The 19,325-nt window shown below is 45.1% G+C and overlaps 1 protein-coding gene across 1 annotated transcript; it reads left to right on the forward strand.

Moving 5' to 3' along the window:
- The first annotated feature begins 572 nt into the window (after positions 1–572).
- TNFAIP3 (TNF alpha induced protein 3) lies at positions 573–16,437 on the forward strand. The gene is made up of 9 exons (XM_054279878.1): positions 573–697; positions 3,597–3,909; positions 8,050–8,240; positions 8,466–8,613; positions 8,794–8,964; positions 9,691–9,871; positions 11,257–12,167; positions 14,001–14,233; positions 14,891–16,437. Exons 2-9 carry the CDS (start codon positions 3,597–3,599, stop codon positions 15,173–15,175), a joined length of 2,433 nt encoding a protein of 810 aa, XP_054135853.1. The 5' UTR covers positions 573–697; the 3' UTR covers positions 15,176–16,437.
- Positions 16,438–19,325: the final 2,888 nt, after the last annotated feature.

Raw genomic sequence — 19,325 nt, forward strand, 5'->3', positions numbered from 1 at the left:
CCGTGTGCCAGGGCAGGCGCTGGCCACGCGTGCCCGTGAGGAGGAGGAAGAGGAAGAAGAGGAGGACACGGGCAGGACTCCCGGGACAGCCGCCTCTCCCGCTCCCAGCCAGAGGCTGCGGGGCACGGCCGGGGCGCCGCTCTGCGCAGGGACACAGGGCTCTTCCGGACCCAGCGACGCAACACCGGGCCGGCCCGTGAGCGGAGCGGAGCCTGCGGGACGGGATGGGCAACCCCCTGCCCGGGGGGGGAAGGAATAAGGAAGGAAGAAATGACATCCCGGCTCCCGAAAATCCCGCGGCTGAGTCACGGCGGGCGGGGAGGCGGCGGGGCTGCCCGGCGGCGGCGCCCCCTGGCGGCGCACGGCCGCGCCGGTTGTCACAGGCCGGAAAGTCCCGGCGCCCTGCCGGTGGAAATCCCCGGTGGGGGTTTTTTGTGTTGTGTTTTCAATCTCCCTTTTTTTTTTTTTCACCCGGGCGCTTAAACAGAAAGGGAAAAAAACAAGAGGCTGGGCTCAGCCCTTCATTCCGCAGCGGCGGCAGCGGCAGCAGCAGCAGCTCCGGCGGGGAGGCGGCGGAGAGGAGGGAAGCAAGGAGCCCCGGCGCGGTGGGGGTTGATGCTCCGTCCCATCGCCTCAGCCCCGCTGCTGAGCAGGAGTCACGGCAGGATCGGCCGGAGGAGGAGCCGCCCGCGGAGAGGTGAGCGCCGCTCTGGGCAGGATCCCGGAGCACTTTTGCAGGAGGGCGTCGCGGGGAGCGGGCGGCTGTGGCGGCGGGCTCGGCCGCAGCCCGTGTGTCGGCCCCCGGCCGGGCGGGGACGCTGTGCCCGCTGCTCCGGCCCGGCCCGGCCCGCGGGGGCTCCGCGGCGGCTGCGGCTCGCAGCGCGGCCGGGCTGGCTGCGAGTGCCGCGGGGAAAGCCAGCCTGGAGCTGCGGGCTCCTTCTCCTGGGCCGTGTTGTGTCCTTGCCAGCCTGCACGCCCAGCCCCCAGCGGAGCGCTAGGGCAGGGAACCAAGAACGCGGAACACTTACTGTGTGTAAACCAGTCATGTGGGATTTAAAAGAGCCTCGCTCCTCATCTTCTGATTTGGCGGAGAGTAGTACTGTGTTTTGCTTTGTACCGAGCAAAGACCCAGGCAGAAAAATCTCGGGGGGCTTAAAAGGTATTAAGCATGTTTGGTTTAGAAGTTTTAGCACTTTATGGAGAAGTTTATTACTTGCTGGTTTTCAGATAGAGGACAGAAAATGAAAATAACTTTATGAAACCATTGGCAGATCTCAGAACAGTGTTCAGCTTTCCCAAGCTCAGCATCCTCAATATTACACCTTTGGAAAGGATGCTGTCTCTAATTATTATTTACAGCTGTTCCTTTCTGGGAATTCCTAGTCATTACCTGTGGGAAGGTTAAAGAAGCATAGCACACAGCAAAGCACAGTAGACTATAAACTGATATAACTGTAGCTCAGTTTTCTACTTTTAAATGAGTCCAGCTAGATATGTATTGAGTTCTGTTTGTTTCATCACATTGATTTTGAAAATAAGGGTTGCTTGGCTTTTGCCTTGGTTCACATTTATGACTGTAAATAGCGCAGGCAGTAATTTCCACCTGTGGAGGGGAAAAAATGCCAGTAGAGCATAATATCGAATAATGTAGTTTCGGTGAGTGCTTCTGTAAACTCATTACTTTTTGTTACTTAAAGCTGGAAATAACCATTTCAAGAGTTGATGCCGGTAGTGCTTAGTCATGTGATTAATCTTTATTCGTGTAAAAAAAAATCCCATTGACTCAATGTTTCTAGTAACATAAGTAAGGAATTCAGCACTTTGGTAATCTCAGGGCAAAGTAGAGCTGTGGTTATCACATAGATTGGTAGGGGGTTGTTTATATTTCCTTTTTAGACTCATTCATGCATTTAAATGAAGGATTACATAAATAGCATGTGTAAAACTATATTGGTGAGGAGAGTGGATGAGAAAATATGTAATTTTCACTTTAAGGCTGTGTGCTGGTGGGGGAATGATAAGAATATGCCATCTTTATTACCTAAAGGAAAGCTTTTCCATATGTTGCAAGATGTGACAGCTGTGCTCACGGTCCCGAGTGCTTTGGCTGGGCATTTGGAGGTGGATGTTGCCAATGGAAGTGTCTGGGTGAAGAGGAGAGAACAGCTATTTCCCTGGTGGGAAGGAGGTGCCAAAGCCCTTCTGTGCAGGAAGGGTCTTCTGCCTCCATAGACCTGGGAATGTCTTCCTGGTCAGTCTGTCAGGCTGGAGTTCTTCCTCCTCTCTCTGTGCCTCCCATCTCCATGAGAAAACTTCCTAATAGTTGCATAAACAATCTTTAGTTCCTTCTAGTACTTGATGCCCAGAGATTGATACACATATATGGCTTGATACTTGTCCCTAGATCCATAATCACAATGGTAGGTTCTCCTAATTGACTAGTTGTACTCTAAACATTTTAGGCATGCATACTTTTATTTGTCTTGATACAATTTTTGCTTTGTTTTTGAACAAAGCAAGAATGTTTGTGGATAGCATGGAGAGTCTCTCCCTGTAAAAACAGGTTATTGTTGTTCTTGTTGTTACTGTAGTGCACAGGGGTTTTGAGGGATGTGGTCCCTATGTTTGGCTCTAACTAGCCACAAAGTTAGTGTCCTTTGAGTAAGTATTTCATAGAGTGTAGCAGGTTTGAGGTTATGGGCTTCTTTTTTTGTTTTTCTTGCTGTACCCCATGAGGCGAGAGTTACTGAAGAAAGGGATGCAGAGCAGTAAACATTACATGTCCTGCTGTGGAAATATATTGGGGGTTTTGAGCCAAATGGAAATGCTTTTTCAGCTCTGTTGACTTACCAGTGAGTAATAGTGGCACTGCAGTCTGCACCCCCACACACGGCACAAGCACTTCTGAGCCATAGCTCTGCCACTCACAAAATACAGAGAGCCTCGAGAAAAGTAACCTAAGCCTGTCCTCCAGTGACAAATTCCTCATCCACCATATCTGGCCACTGTAAGTATGGGACTGATACTGGCACAGCCTGCAATTTGTGCTCTTTCTGTACTCTTCTGACCATCACTGCTCAGAATGTATGGGCTGTGGGAATCTGAGATGGTCATTAACTGCTTTTTTTTGGCATGTTATCAAAACAAGAGCTTGAAAGGTCCTGAAATTCAGCAAGTGCATATGGGATTACACTGTGCAATTATCAATTAGTTAAGTTTCCAGGATACTTTTCCCTTCCCTTGACCTTGCCTTCTCTTATCCTTATTTTGATTTAAATGCTCTTTTTGAATGATGGTGCAGTTTCCTTACTTATGCATAAATCCTCTTCAATATCACAGTAAATTATATTAGCAAATGAGTGGGATAAGCTGATCAGTGTCTGTATCTGAGTAATGCAGAAAAGTTAGTGAATGTGAGCTTTGAAAAAATGTTGTTTATGAAAGGCTCAGATGGGCTGCATCCACTCTGTACTTGTTTTAGGCAAAACTTCATCCAGAATCCCACCCTGAAAGTGGCTTCTCAGTCACTGCAGAAGTGATAGCACTGTGATAGAAGGACACTAACATGCCAATAAAAGGATCCTTTTTCATTTCAGATGTCTTCTAGAAACATGGCTGGCCAACACATCCTTCCCCAAGCTTTGTATCAGAGCAATATGCTGAAGGCTATGAAGATCAGAGAGAGGACACCTGAGGATCTAGTCAAACCTCCCAGTGGAATAATTCATCACTTCAGGACTATGCACAGATACACCATAGAAATGTTCAGAATGTGCCAGTTTTGTCCCCAGTTTCGGGAAATGCTTCAGAAGTCCCTGACTGACCAGGCTACCCAGACTTCACTGGAGCGCCACAGGAAGCTCAACTGGTGCAGGGAGGTTCGGAGACTCATTCCTTTGAAGACTAATGGTAAGTTTTGAGCAGGTCTTTGCACTCACAGTAAAACAGGTCATACAAATGTATCAGCTTTATTAATAGCATCTGAGTTCACATTGCTGAAACAGAAGCACATGGCTTTAAAACTGTGCTGCCTTTCAATCTGTTTTGAAATTAAAATTCTTTCCACATGATGTGCTGTTCTGAGGCTGTAGCAGACCCTTGCCCATACCACAGTATGTGAATATTGTGGAAATTTCACAGGTATTTTCATAATATCAGTAACCTGTGGCACATCAGAGTCAAGAAGAAGGCAGGGAAACTTGATTTGGAAGCTACTGCCTTCCTATGAATCTGACTCCTGCATGTCGGCTGCCTCATCGGAAGTGCCAAACATCCTTTAATGCCAGGCAAGAGGAGCCTTCAGATGCTTTGAGTGACCAGGGATGCATTCCCATGTATATTTAGCAGAAGCTAATATCCTTCCAATAAGCCCTGCTGTTGTAGCTGGCAGGCAATGCTTGCTTGCTGATCCAGCTTTAACAGGGATGGCAAAAGCAGTCAGAGCATGGAGCCTCCTAGGAACCTGACACTGCTGTCCCTGGGTCAGCGCCCCACTCTGGGGCTTCTCCCTCATCCTCAGCTCCCTGCCTGGGTTCGCCAGCTCTTGCCTTCCCTAAGCACCCACTGCTATGTCCCATGTGTGTGACTGACACCCATCTTTGTGCAACACAAATTTTGCAGCGCCCTTTTCTTTCAACAGTCAATGCTGGTTTCAAGACTTGGCTTTTGGGTTACTCTGTGTGTGTGTACTGCATCAAGTGCTACAGATGAAAAGGCACAGCAGTAGTGCCAAGATTTCCTGAACAGGTTATGTTTCTCCACAGTCTTGAGCAGGAAACCTTGGCACTTGACTGTAAGAGTCACAGGCATTTTGCATTCAGCGGAGGAAAGATTCAGTAATGGCTGTGATTTATGGTCACGCAGCTTCAAGCTTGGACTCAGGACTCCTTACAGCACAGGTTGCCCCTAACCAGGAGCAATAGACTGGGACAGTGAGGACTTCAAGAAGACGAGAAATCCTTACTCTTTGCTCAAGGAGCAGATCACAGCAGTTATAGAAACACTGGGTGTGGTGGACCTGCAGCATTGTTGAAGTCCATGTTGTGTTGTGGGTTTGCTTCTCTTCATATCTGCTTGTAAACACATTGCCCTTATCTTCATAGTCCACATTTTTTTCTTTCCACGTTCTGCCATATTTCTCAGTCTGACTGTACACAGCTATGTTGTACAGAAGCCATAAAAATAGACCCCCTGAATAAATGTCACTGCCCAACCTAAAGCCTGATGCTGATGTGCATGTCTGTAACTGTTGTAGAGGCATTGACCTTCTGGTGGGCTTTTTGGGCTGCCTCTGCATTGGTGTAAAATTCTCATGACTGCAGTTAGGGGTGTGCACAGAAGTTATGGAATCTTGAGCTTTGGAAGGACCAGAGTTGCAGCCAGGGCAGGCAGTGCTTTGCATGTTCTGGGAAGGTAACATCACTCCAGGTGTTGCATCTTAAAAATTTCACTCAAACAGATTTTCTAGGAAAATGTGCACAATTTTTGCCCAGGGCAAAGAGTAACAGTTTTAGAATGCCCCATCTCCAGTCAGTATAAATCCTGCAGGGGTTAATGCTGCCTGGACAGACCCTTGTTGGTGACAACATTACATTCAGCAGCACTTCGTCCTTCTTTGTCTCATGGCCGTCAGCCAGAGTGGGAGTAGTGTGGACTTGGATCCCGCCCATGAGCAGGCGCACCTGTATACGAGGTGCTGAAATATTAGGGCAGGTTGAGGGAAGGCAAAGCAAGATTTGTGGCTCCCCATACACTGAGCAGACAAAGAACTTGGCTTCACTTCAGTGCTTCAGGGTCATTAAGTGCATGAGTAGGAGTGGCTTTGGAAACCTGTGGGTTATGCGAAGTAGTAGCATAGAAGGACCTTTGTAGGAGAAATAAGGTAGATTGGACTGTAGGAGAGGATCTCTGAAAGAAGTGCAGAAGGCTGGAGAAGCCCTGTATTATCCCAGAAAACAACTTTTTTTTTTTCTCCCATGCGATGTGAAAAATACTTTTTAAACATCTAGTGCTTAACCCATAGATATGGGAAGAATATGTCAGTTCTCTCAGTTAATAGTGAGCTTTCTTCAGAAGATTCTGGGTTTTTTCTGATTAAGGTTGTAGCTGATGAAACCAGAGAAAGTATCTCCTACGGGATCTTTTGATGTATATTTTACCCACTATGTTTGTGAATCTACGGAGTGGTGGGGTTTTCTTAATTAAAAAAGCCATTTTGAATCACCACATAATTCTTTGCAGACATCTGAATGGAGATAGAAGGAAAGCAGTAGGAGGTACAAAAATCGAAACTGTTAGGGTTTTTTCTCCTTTTTTTTTTTTTTAATTGAAAAATTCCGGCATGTATTGGCTGTAGAGATTTCACTTGTATAATGAATTGGCATTCATTCCAGCTCGCCCAGCCACACCCCCTGGGAAAGTCCGAGGGAGGCCACGCTGCACCCGCAGAACAAAAAGTACAACTGTTGCTCAATTGCTAGTCAAACAGTGTGGGGGAATTCCAAGTGCTGTGTAAGGAATTTTGGGCAGTGCTTCTAAATAAAGAACCGAAAGTGAGCTCTCAGAGAGAGAAGAAAATTAGTCTTATCTTTGCTCTAGATTTTGCAAAGGGAAAATTTTAATGGGATTAATATGTCATCTTTCTTGGTCAGAAGGAAACACAGTCAGTTTTTCTGTCTTCTTGGTTGTTCCCTGATTTTTGAGCTCAAGTAAGCAGCTTGCAGAATTGAAGTAAGCTTTGCAGGACAGCATAAAATAGAAAACAGTTGCAGGAACCTGATATGCACCAATCGCATAGCAAATTATGAAGCATTGAGTGGATTTCAAATTATATCTTATTCAGGAACTGGAGTCTGTTGTAGGCTTTTCTCTGCAATTTCACAGAATAAGTAGTAAAAGTGTTCACAAATGGTGTAATTGAACTCATCATGTATGTGGCAAACTGGGTTTGATTCTTTTGTGGGAGTTCTTTGGGTGGGTTTTTTTGGGTTCTTTTCATGTGAGAAAAATCTAGTAGCTTTACCAGGGTTGATGTCTTCTATTCCAAGAAAATTGCTCTGGTTTCTTAGAATTATGTAAATCTGTTTACCACTGTGGTAGACATCAGACCTAGTTTTGCATCTGAGGATGTGACAGTAATGATTCTTGATGTCTGCCTTTCAGGGGAGACATCCCCTTTTGAAGAAGATGGATAGAATTTGAAACCCAGCCATAGATGTATTTCTTGTCACACCTTTTAATTAAGTTAGTTATCTCCTCTGAGTCTCAGTTTCCCATCTGAAACTGCAGAATATCACAATCCTTCCTACCTGTACAGAGGAATTTTTCAATGCAAAGAGATTGCGTAAATGAAAATCAAATCACCGTTTTTCATTGACTTAATTTTGTGTTTTAAAATCAGCCCTCTAAATAATATATGTAACAACCCAACATGCAATCATTTCTGAGAAGAAGGCCAGAGGTGTTCCTATGATTGCTTTACATAAATCACCTGCCATTCCCTTTCTGTCTCCTTTTTTATTACATTCCTCCATCAAGCACAGCCAAGTGCCAAGCAGTGCTCATGAGGGAATATGGTGTTACTATAATATTTTCTTAATGGTTTCCATTATCTCAACCTCATCCCATTGGGTATATATTTGTATAAACACCAATGAGGGAGATTTACATACTTTTTTGTAATTTTAAGATGATTTTGTTGTGTTTAAAAAGCTATTTCAGCTGTGTTTGACATTTGTAGTTGACCCCAAAATTTAGTTTGTGATATCAGTCAAAATTAAGTAAGATAGGTAAGGGGCATTGCTGGATGACAGCTTAACTTGGACTGGTACAGAGACAAAACCAGTTGGGAGGGAAGTTTTTTCTTTCTGTTTCTGAACAGAGACCATAATTCTGGTCTCCGTCTTTACCACCCTTCTGTCTGAGGCTTAGAGAGAAGTGCACAGGTAATATGCATATTTGAGGTGTAATTCTACATCCCACAGGCTTGTGGCATTTTATTTAAATAGCCATTTGAAAATAATGCACTCTTTCTTTTTTTTTTTTTTCCAGGTGATGGAAATTGCCTCATGCATGCTGCATCGCAGTACATGTGGGGCATTGAAGATATCGACCTTGTCCTGAGAAAAACATTGTTTAGTGCCCTCAGGGAGATTGACACACGGAACTTCAAGCTCCGCTGGCAGCGGGAGGCTGTTAAATCCCAGGAGTTTGTGGAAACAGGACTCCGTTATGACACCCGGGTAAGGCGGCCTGGGGGAGTGGCGCTGTTTTCTGAGTGCTTGCCAGCGTTGCCTTGCTGGTTCTGTTTGCTTTGTGGCTTCATGGATTCTGCCATTAATGGAGAGCAGAAATAGTCTCCCTTTGGAGGAAATGGGAAAATGTGATTATTTGAGCTCTGCTGTGCTGCAGCTGGCTCCTGACCTCCATGTCTTTGAACCATTGGTGACAGCTGTTTCTTTCCTCAGAACTGGGAGGAGGAGTGGGAATACCTCATTGAAATGACCTCCCCAGAAATATCTGGGGCTCGAAATAGACTTCCCTATAATGCGCTGGAAGAAATCCACATCTTCGTCCTTGCTAACATCCTCCGAAGGCCAATCATTGTCCTTGCAGGTGAGTTGCCTGGCCAGTCATCCCACTGTGTTACTCTTGTGCTGTGTTAGTGATCTTAGTCAACAGGTGGATGCATTTCAGAACATGGTGTTTTCAGCAATTATTATAAAACCCCCAACATACATTTTCTCTTGCCTGTAGCACATACTTATTTGTGTTTTCTTTTTCTTCTTTATGCAGATAAAGTGGTTAGAAGCTTAGAGTCAGGCTCCAGTTTTGCTCCTCTGAATGTTGGTGGTGTTTACTTGCCTCTCCTGTGGCCATCTGAAGAATGCTACAGATACCCAGTTGTGCTTGGCTATGACAACATGCATTTTACACCACTGGTGACTCTGAAGGACAGCGGGCCAGGTATTTTTCAAGCACCTCGTTTGGTATTTATGTTACTTCTTCAAAATTACTGTGCTGATAAAGCATTTGAAATATGATCTGGTTTAGATTTGCATTTTTAAAGTTAAATTAGAATAATTTGAAATATATTGTGAATCTGAGTAGAAACTAAAGGTTACCTTCAAGATATTGGTTGAAAATAGAATGCAACTCACCTGCTTGCAGGCTGTAATTGGTGAAAAGATAACCTCTGCTTTATTGTATTCTGGCCTCTTTCCACATTGTAAGAGAAGAAGCTTTGAAGGATGCAGTCTCACAGCAGGGTACCACTGCCTGGCAGGAATAATGAAATATATACTTTACCATTTTTAACACATCTCTTCTGAGTGGGCAGCAGTTCTCTAGGTTCAGGTTACAGCATCATCCCACCAAAAGGCATAACAAAGATCTACAATCCTGTTCAAGTGGAGAAGATAGTTGCTATGGGGACATTAAAACTACTGTGCAATGGGGCTAAGTTTGTGATGTAGCTGTGTCTGCAACCTCCCCCATGCAGAAACTCCTTGCTGTGCCCGGCTGTTCTCCTCTCTCTCAAAAGTTTAGTGGTGGTATCTCCATGTGTTGCATTTTGTGGTTATTCCTAACTGGGTGGTTATGTTTGTGTAAATATACATACACATGTACACATATATATATGTATGTGTGTTTTTGTGTGTGTATGTGCTAATCCATCTTGTTTCCCCACAGAAATCCGGGCTGTCCCTCTGGTCACCAGTGAGCACGGCAGATTTGAGGATTTGAATGTGCACTTTCTGACAGATGCAGAAGAGAGGGAGAAAGAGCAGCTGCTAAAAGACTACTTGATAGTGATTGAAATTCCAGTGCAAGGCTGGGATCATGGTACAACTCATCTAATTAATGCTGCAAAGTGAGTGTCATTCCTGTGTCCTCAAAGTTATCTTATTTACAGAGGTGGGACAAGCTGGGCAGCCCAGTGTGCTCTTTTGGTCTTTCCTTCCTTCCTAGGTGGCCCATGTGTTTACTACCTGAAATATGAAACATTGGCATTACTGTTGGTATGTTTTGAAGTAGTATGAGCTGAGGCCAGTCTAAATTTAAAGGCAAAAATGTGTTCAGATGTAGCAAACTGAAACTTGCATTTTAGAGGAAAAAATCCATTTGATCAGTTTCACTGACTTCTGTATTACACAGGAGGGTGCTGAACAGTAGTTAAATGCAGGAACTAGTTAGCCCAAGCTCTTGTGCTTTGTGTAAGGGCACATTGCATAATGGGCAGTTGGTGTAATTTTGGCTGCCCTGGGTAAAGTCCTTGGCAGTATGTTCTGAGCACAGCTGCCTCAACACCCTGGGCTGTTCCATGTGGCAGCAGGCAGGAAGCTGTGGCCAGTGGAGGACCCAGCATCTCTGCTGGTGCCCCTGATGGTTGAGCATCAGTAACATGCAGGGAGCAGCTGGCATCAGCTTCTCATATTCAATGGGCACTGGCAGTGATGCCCAACCAGTCCCCTCAGAACTGATGGAGGGGTGTAACTCCCTGTATCCTCTGTCTTTGCTTCCACTACCCCACAGAAAGGAATCTTCATGCTGTTGGCTGGTTCCGGTGTAGGGGCCTTGAGAATTGAAGTCCTTCTACCTGAAGCATGTAAGCACACGTGAAGGGTAGCACTTGAGCTTCCCTAGTTGCTCTGCCTAGATGTGCTCTGGAATATTGCCAGAAATGTTAGCTCCTCAGCCTACCAACTGTGGCATGGTGAAACTCCAGTGTAGGGTTTTCCCTGCAGCTGGAGGCAGTAAGGATGGTATGATGGATGCTCGCATTGCACACACCACACTGAAGCCCCACAGTTTGTTAGAAGAATTCTGCTGGTAGATACAGACCCAACAGGGCAGAACCAGGAGCAGATTTCACAATAAACTGTATCATTATACTCAGTTGAGCACTGATCCTCAAAGAAATTCACCATTTGGGGGACTTTCTGCTTCTGAAAGATTACCCATATTCTTTATGCAAACAGCTCTTAGACAGAAAACCCTCAGCAAAGCCTTTTAAGAATACTTCTGTTTAGCATTGTGTCAGGACATTTATTTCAGATGTGAAAGTCTCCATCACTGAACACCTGCTTTTAAAATTATTTCCATTTACAGCAAAAGTGTAACATCCCAGATCTTCTGTCTGAGTAATATGGATGTGCATTAAGTCTACATTTCCTTCCCACGTTGCTTATATTTGCTTCCACCCCCATCATCTGCTCTTTTCAACCACTGATGCAATCTTCCTTTTTTGGCTGTCAGGTTAGATGAAGGCAACCTACCCAAAGAAATAAACCTCGTGGAAGATTACTTTCAACTGGTACAGCATGAGTACAAGAAGTGGCAGGAGAATGCTGAACCGGCTAGAAGAGAGACATGTTCCCGGAACAGACAGGATCTGTCACTTTCCCAGCTCTCCCTCTTACAGATGAAATGTGAAACACCAAATTGCCCTTTCTACATGTCTGTGAACACCCAGCCCTACTGCCACGAATGCTTTGAGCAGAGGTCCCAAGGAAGCAAAGGAAGAAAGCAGAGCTCCAAAGCAGCACCTGAGAAGCTGAAGGCAGCTGGGTCAGGCTCCTCCCGTGGGGATATTTGTGAACCTGGGGGGTGGACATCTGAAGGGCCTGTGACAGAGCCTCGCTCTGCGCCTCCGACCGCCCCGAGCCTTTTCCTGTACAGTGAAACCACAGCCATGAAGTGCAGGACCCCAGACTGCCCCTTCACACTGAATGTGCAACACAATGGACTGTGTGAGCGCTGCTACAACTCCAGACAGCTCAGTCCCTGCAACAACATGGATGACCAGAGACGCTTAGACTATGCCACATGCAAAATGTGCCACCAAAAGGCCAAGAGGACCTTCAATGGTATATGCAGCACTTGCTTCAAAAAGTCTACAGAGCAGTCCCCAAATGGCAGTCCCGCTTTCCTGCCCACCTGCCACCAGAGATCGACATCTGACCCGTCCCAGATCTCACAGATCCTCCACCAGCACTCCTGCCATCAGGCTCCCAACAGCCATGGCAAGGAGCCCCCGCCACCAGCACTGCCTCCCGAGGAGAACAGGGGAGGCAGCCTCTGTAGGAAACCTGGCTGCAAGTTTTTTGGGACACCACAAAATGAGGGCTTTTGCACGCTGTGTTTCTTTGAGTACAGGGAAAACCATGGTAAGTGGAGATGGAGTGAGTTTTGACACACTTTGGCTGCAGATCAGCTTCCTCGAACTGTGAAGTTCTGTGTGCACTGGGTGATAAAAGGGCAGGGGGTGATGAAAACAGTGTGAGGAGAAGGTGATTTTCTGTCTGTTATTATCCCATTGTCGTGGTTTAACTCCCAGCCAGCAGCCAAGCCCCACACAGCTGCTCTCTCACTCTCCCACCAGTAGGCTCAGGTAGAGAATAGAAAGCATAAAAGCTGGAGAACTCATAGGTTGGGATAAAGGGAGTTTAATAGGAAAAGCAAAAACTGCATACACAAGTAAAGCAAAACAAAGAATTAATTCATTAATTGCCATGGGCAGGCAGGTGTTCAGGCTGTGTCTTCTCCCATGCACCTTTGCCAGCAGGGCAGTGTGAAAAGCAGAAAAGGCCTTGGCACTGTATAAGCTCTGTTCAGCAATAACAAAAACATCTCAATATTATCAGCCTTGTGCTCAGCACAAATCCAAAACACAGCTTCATGCCAGCCACTGTGAAGAAAATTAACTTTACACCAGCCAAAACCAGCATACCATAAAGGGGCACATGGCAGCAGTGTGAGAAATCTGTGAAATCTCTTGTATAACTTCCTTTCAGCTTTGATGGAAGCAAAACCAGCTTAAGAGGGGGTGGCTTTTGATACCTCCCCATCATCCGCTGTAATCATGGTTTGGTATGAATTTTCTTCACAGAAAAGACAAGTTGTAGAGATCAATGAAGGAAATGCTGTAAATGTATGGAAGGTACTGAAAATCAGTTATGTTGGCAAGGTGTTTAAAAAGCCTTGAGGACTCTGTAGATGTCAATCTGTTCTGGATGTAACAGGTATAATGCTATGGAGTAACCACTGTAGTAGTCTTGACAAGCAGAGCAAGTAGAATTTGACTGTAGGTAATTAGCTTGTATTTTGGAATAACTTTGGAACTCTACCTTGAAATCTTCCTTGGTAATACACTGTGTGTGCATGCACATGTGTTCAAGACTGACTTTCAAAAAGGCAATAGTCTGTGAATAAATCACAGCATGAAATCTTCATCTTTCATGCCACTGCCCTGTTTCACAGGTAAGGGGCCTTAGGTACAGAGCCTGAAAGGCAAATATGAGAGAGAATTATTGCTTATCTCTTCAGACTATTTTATTGCTCGTAAGTTTGCCTGTACAAATAAAGAAACATGGAGTAGGTTGGGTTGGAAGGGACCTTTAAAGATCATCTAATTCAACCCCCCTGCTGTTGGCAGAGACATCTTTCACAACACTGAGCTTTCCACGTGCGTTCAGATTAGGGAACTTCTGTACTAGCTTGCAATACCTTATTTTCCAGCATTGCTCACAATGAATTTTTTTTTCCTTCTGATTGTGGAATATGTAAAATTGCTTCATGAGACTAAAACGTATAATGCACTTTTTCCCCTTAAGCTCTGTACCACTGTATTTCAGTTATCTGATGTGACTGAAATGGTGGAGGCTGAAATGGGTAGGTCACAGATGACAGTCAAAGTGAAGTCAAAGGTGAAATTTGTCTTGACTTCAGTGTGATCTAGGTTTCCCACTTAGGGCAAGTTTTTCCCAAATCATCTGTTTCAACAAATTATATGAAAATCAGGCTGCATTAGCACGCGTTTGTATGTAACATGAAGAAAGATGTACCAGCTGGGGGAGTCTCAAGATTGTCAAAAACCCATGTTTGAGACTAGTTGATATTTTAAATTTATTTTCATTTTTAAGATGGAGAGCTTTTTGTAGCTGCTTTGGGTCATCAGATCTATTGGGCACATTCAAACCGCTCCTGTTCATGCTTTACAGACAGTGTTTTGCTGCGCCACCAGAGGAGATCCCAGAGGAAGTCTTCAGCAGCGGATCAGACGGGGAGCTCTGCTGCCGGCTTCCGTAACACTGTGTCCTGCCAGCGGCGCGACTGCGGCACCCTGGGCAGCACAATGCTCGAGGGCTACTGCCAGAACTGCTTCATTATAGCCCAGAACCAGCGATTCCAAGAAGCCAGAAGGACAGAAGAGCAGCTGGTGAGGCAGCCAGAAGTAAGTGTGAACTTCTCTAAATCTTCCTCTTGTTTAGCGCTGCATGTTTTTCTCTTGTGGGAGCAACTTGGGATCCATAATAGAAATCCTCAAATGGCTGCATCTTAACTATGGAAAGACAAGCATAGAGTATATAATGAGTTTTTTCTGCTGCAGTTGAGCAGCACTTGTAAAAAGTCACTCTCAGTTTAGGGTTGCCATGGCCATGCTCAGTTTTACCTCTGCTGGGATCTTGCTAGCAATTCCAGTGGAAGCAATTGGACCAACAGCTGGGTTATTTTGTTGACTGGGGAAGGATTTTTGTTCTTACCCTTAGAGCTGTGCAGCTGTGTCAAGGGATTCAAGTTGCACTTTTGATTGAGTCCATCACAGACTGTGTTTGTTCCAGATAAGGTTTTTAATTTGGTTGGTTTTGGTCTTTTTAGAATTGAGGGTTGCCAAAGATAAAAAAGCCAATATTTTTTCCTAAGAAATGACAGAATTTGTGATTTTCTTTGGTAAAACTCAACTTGGCTCTTGGTACTGCACTTTGTAGAAGTGCCTGTGAACAATCCCCAGGTGGTTACCTATACAAACCACGAGCAGAGTAAAAAGGAAATGAAAAGCCATTTGTGCTGCCAGCACAGAAGCTGACAATGTGTTTTATTATTTTTCAAGAGAACAGGGCAGCACAGAGGAGAAGTGCAGCGAGCAGCATTGAGTGCCCAGAAGAGACACTGTGCTGTGGCTTCGTGTAGAAACAACCTGGCCTGCAGGAGTGAGGACCTGTGCCCGGAGTGCCGGCGCCTGGGCCAGCTGCCGCCGCCGGGGAGTGCCCGGGAGCCGGGGGCACAGGAGCCCCCCAAGCAGCGCTGCCGAGCCCCTGCCTGCGACCACTATGGCAATGCCAAGTGCAACGGCTACTGCAACGAGTGCTACCAGTTCAAACAGATCTATGGCTAGTGGGGAACAAGGGAGCAATACCAGCTACTTCCTTCCCTGAAATGGTGCTACGTCCAAAACACTTTAACAGTCCTGGGAGTGGGAGGGTGGAGGGAAACATAAGCTGTCTGCTCAGATCATGTTTATTCCCAAGAATGGGAATAAATTTCTACTTCCTCTAAACACTGCATACAAGAACTGCTGAGAAGGTCACATTGCCTTCTGCACAGAGCTCCTGTTCATGACTAAGCTCCTTCAATGCCATATTTAATTCTTGGACTTCCCAGGAGGAAGTATGAAGCATTTGAATCCAAAGAACTTCCCAGTTCTACCTGTTTCTCAATACCTCCCCTCTCCCAGGGAAGGAGCCATGTCTACTGTCAGAGGTGCAGGACCTTTTTATGGATGCATACATCAGTCAGGGGCAAGTCCTTCCTGAATGGGATTACCCAGGACAGACTGATGCTACTTCCAGTTGACATCTGAAGAAACGTGGTTTGGTTTGCCCGTGTCCTTGCTGTTCTTACAGAACTCACAGGGCAGGAGCTTCCACGGGCATTTAGGGTGATAACAGCAAGCACTTCTGTGCTTGCAGAGCCCTCAGCAAACCACAGCCAGATACAAGACCAGCACTGGTCTGCTCCTTTGACATGCTCAACCTAACCCGATTTAGATCCTTTCCTAGATCCCAAGACAGCTGGAAAGACGGAAGTTGCAGAAGAAATGCATGTGATGGTGAAAATGTATCCTGCCATTTTCCACTTGTGTGGAAGGAATTACCTCCAAAAGACAAGAAAAACCCCAAAGCCCTTTGTCTTCACTTCTGAAACAAGATTGACTCTTGTCTCTCTTGCACTGCAAATGTCAGGAGTATGTGTGTGCTGTTTGTACCCTCCCTCCCCATTTGTGTCACACTTTCTGTCATCCTTAATGTGATTCTGTTACCATGCAAACAGCTGGGAGCTCAGTAACAAGAGTTCTTCAGGGCTGAGATTTTACTCCTGAAGTTTATGCATCCATTTCTCAATCTGCAGTAATTTCTTTAGCAACCCCAGCTTTACCACTGTGCCTGTTACCTGCTTCTCTCTTCTCCTTTTACACCTTTTAAGTTTTCAGCATCTATTTTGCTGCTATGATTTTGGAGGTGAGATCTCTTCTAACTTGCTTCTCCAGTTTAGAATCTTTTTCTAGTTACTAAAAAAACTGTTTTCTAAAAAGAAGAAAAAAAATTAAATAACTCATCACTTATTTCTGTTAAATTTTATATATTTTGTGAGCCTTAATGTGAACATATGTTTTATTAAAATATTTATATTATTTGAAACAATGCAATTTGAAATTTGCACAGCTAGGATTTTTTTTTTACATATATTTACTCTAGTGTTGAAAGTTACAAACTTAAATGTATAACTGAAAAACTTTCTCTGGTATAAAGAAATAAATTATTGAAGGATTGAATTTGTTATTTTTATACCTATGCAAGAGAGCACAGTTGAGGGTGGGGCACCCCCAGAAGGAAGCCTTTCTGTTCAGCACTACCATTCAGCATGTTACTGCTCCTTGGTGCAGATGATGCAGCCAAGTGCTTTGAAGAGGTGATAGATAACTTGCTGTAAGTGGGTGTTCTCTCAGAAAGGGCTCTTGGTTCTATTGAAGGACCGTAAGAAGTTCATTCCTGTGAGTGTAGAGTACTCTTAGACCCCAGAAGAATGAGTGTGGGAGAGTGTGGATGGTGCAGGAGCAGACTGCAACAAAACCTAAGCTACACTGACTTGCCTTGGCTTTCTGTGTTACTCCATCAGCTATTTCAGGAATTCCCAACGAGTGGTGCTTGAGTGCCACCCTGGGAGGTGGTGGTGGCAGCTGGTGATCCCAGCCTCCACACAGCTGTGTGTGCAGCCCCAGAGGCACAGACCAGGCCTACAGCCTCCCCTCTGCCAGGGACAGCAGGGAAGCCTTGGCATCCGAGTTGCTCAGGAGTTCATGAGGAGCAAGTTGCCAAAAATTACATGAAAGCACTGTTTTCTTCTCATCCCAAGCTCAGCCTAGCCCAGCCTACTTGCCAGGGGATTTCTGCACTATGACTCCTGTACTGGCACTCAGGTGTTTCAGGCCTCTGCCTAAACAGGCAATACTGTACACTATCATGGCTTTTAGGTGTTGCTCATCACCTGAAACAAAAATATTAGCCCAGGCTGCAAACATCCCTGTGCAGTCGAGCACACTTGCAACTCAGCTGACCTCAGCTCAGTTGCTGTCTATCCTGGTTAAATCTTTTATCCATAGCCCAGCTCCCTCTGCACTCACAGAGCTTACCTCTGCTTTCAGAGCATACAAGCTAGAAGTCAGCCTACACCCCCCAGAGCAGAGCCTGCTGGACCCACCTACCCCATCCTACAACATATTTCTCTTTTACAAAATCTGACTGTTGACCAGTACACACCTTACCCCTTCTTTACAACTCATGCAACTCACACATCTCTGTGATTCACTGAACTTTGCACCAGGCAGACACCTCAGTGGTGGAAGAACAGGCAAAGATCAGGAGGGATGTCTGCAGCCAGGCAGCAGGAGATGGAGATGGAGGCAGCTCATGGCATCCACTCTCAGAAGCCACCAGCCCCCACCCACTGAAAAGACAGAGCCTCCATCTTGACACCCTCAGTGCCAGGAAGCTGATTTACTCCACTTGCTATTAATTGCAGCTTCTGCAGAGAGGAAGGATTTCAGATCAAATGCCCCAGATCCCACTGATTTTTCTCTGCTGTTTTCTGGGCCCATTACTCATAACCCTTGTGTCACATGAGGCTGGTCTCATTCTGAAGCTCCCATGTAAATGAGTGCCCAGCCTGTCTCTTGTGATTTACTTGTGTGGGAACATTAAAGCTAGTGGGGCCTTTTTTTATAAATATTCTGGTATTTCCCTTATGTCCCTAGGGGATTTTGACCCTCTTGATGCTTTCTGCTCTTTGCCCAGACAACTCTTCAAGTTCATGTATTTTTCCTTCCTGTTCTGCAAGATTTGGATTCTCCCTTTTTGTGACCACTTCACTTAGAAAAGAAGGCTCTTTTCTAAGACACATATCTTTGATAGCCAGAGATTTTTTTTCCTTACCAGAAAGGCAAAACTAGTAGAGAATCGTAGAATTGTTAAGATTGGAAGAAATTGCCAAGATCACCAAGTCCCATTGTCAACCTAATACCACTAAACCATGTCCCCAGCTGCCATATCCACACGTGTTTTGAGCACTCCCAGGGATGGGGACTCAAAAATTTTCATGGGCAGGCTGTTCCAATGCCTGATAAGTATTTCAGTGAGGGAATTTCTCCTATTACCTAATCTAAAACTCTCCTGGTGCAATTTGAGGCCATTTCCTCTTGTCCTGTCACTTTTACCAGGGAGAAGAGACTGACTCTCACCTGAATGCAACCTCCTTTCATGTAGTTGTAGAGCATGATAAGGTCTCTCCCAAACCCCTTTTTCTCCAGGCTAAGCAATCCCAGTATGAAAAAAATGGCTTAATGACTACTTGTGTTATACTGGAATTCCTTGTAATATAGTGCAGGAAGGGATTGCTGTGCAGGCTTAAATGTTCATTTTATTTGGGGAAGGGATATACTTCAGATGAATATAAGATGATCAGAATATTATCTATGTTTCTGGATTTCTCAGGGACACAACCACTCAGTTCACAAATAACATGACACAGAGAAGAAGAACTTAGTACATTTTCAGTGTAGAGAGTACATAAGATTTATCTTTTGATATTTCAGTGCTCAGCCTGGCAAGTCTTTGGCATGATCTGAAGTACTAGGCCACTTAACAGGTTTGGGGTCATGAAACAGCATGTACTGTGCTACATTGAAACACCTAACACTGAGCTACTGACCTGACAGCCATTTTGCCAGCTGTTTTTCATCCTGATGTCCCTGCATTTGCTGTGGACTGTCCTAATCTCTACCACCCAATTCCTCAAAGGTGTCTGAAGTCAGTTAAACCACTGTTACCTGGCAGCTATGGCCTTCATACTGCCAGTGATGAAGATAAACACACAAAAATAGGCCCCCATCATGAGACCAAAGCTCTTGGAATATTCTGAGGGGTCTTTCCTACCTGGGACTGGGATTTTGGACACTCAGCTTCTCTTCTGAACAGCCACAGCAGGGACTT

Source organism: Melozone crissalis, unplaced genomic scaffold, assembly GCF_028551555.1.
Source record: "Melozone crissalis strain CALT ecotype California unplaced genomic scaffold, PUWL_Pcris_2 ptg000027l_1, whole genome shotgun sequence".
NCBI classification, from domain to species: domain Eukaryota; kingdom Metazoa; phylum Chordata; class Aves; order Passeriformes; family Passerellidae; genus Melozone; species Melozone crissalis.

Bases quoted from the DNA above. Each gene is read 5' to 3' on its own strand.
- TNFAIP3 (XM_054279878.1), top strand. From the start codon at position 3,597: ATGTCTTCTAGAAACATGGCTGGCCAACACATCCTTCCCCAAGCTTTG. The intron at 3,910-8,049 runs GTAAGTTTTGAG...TTTTTTTTCCAG, and splicing joins CATTCCTTTGAAGACTAATG to GTGATGGAAATTGCCTCATG. The intron at 9,872-11,256 runs GTGAGTGTCATT...TTTGGCTGTCAG, and splicing joins CATCTAATTAATGCTGCAAA to GTTAGATGAAGGCAACCTAC.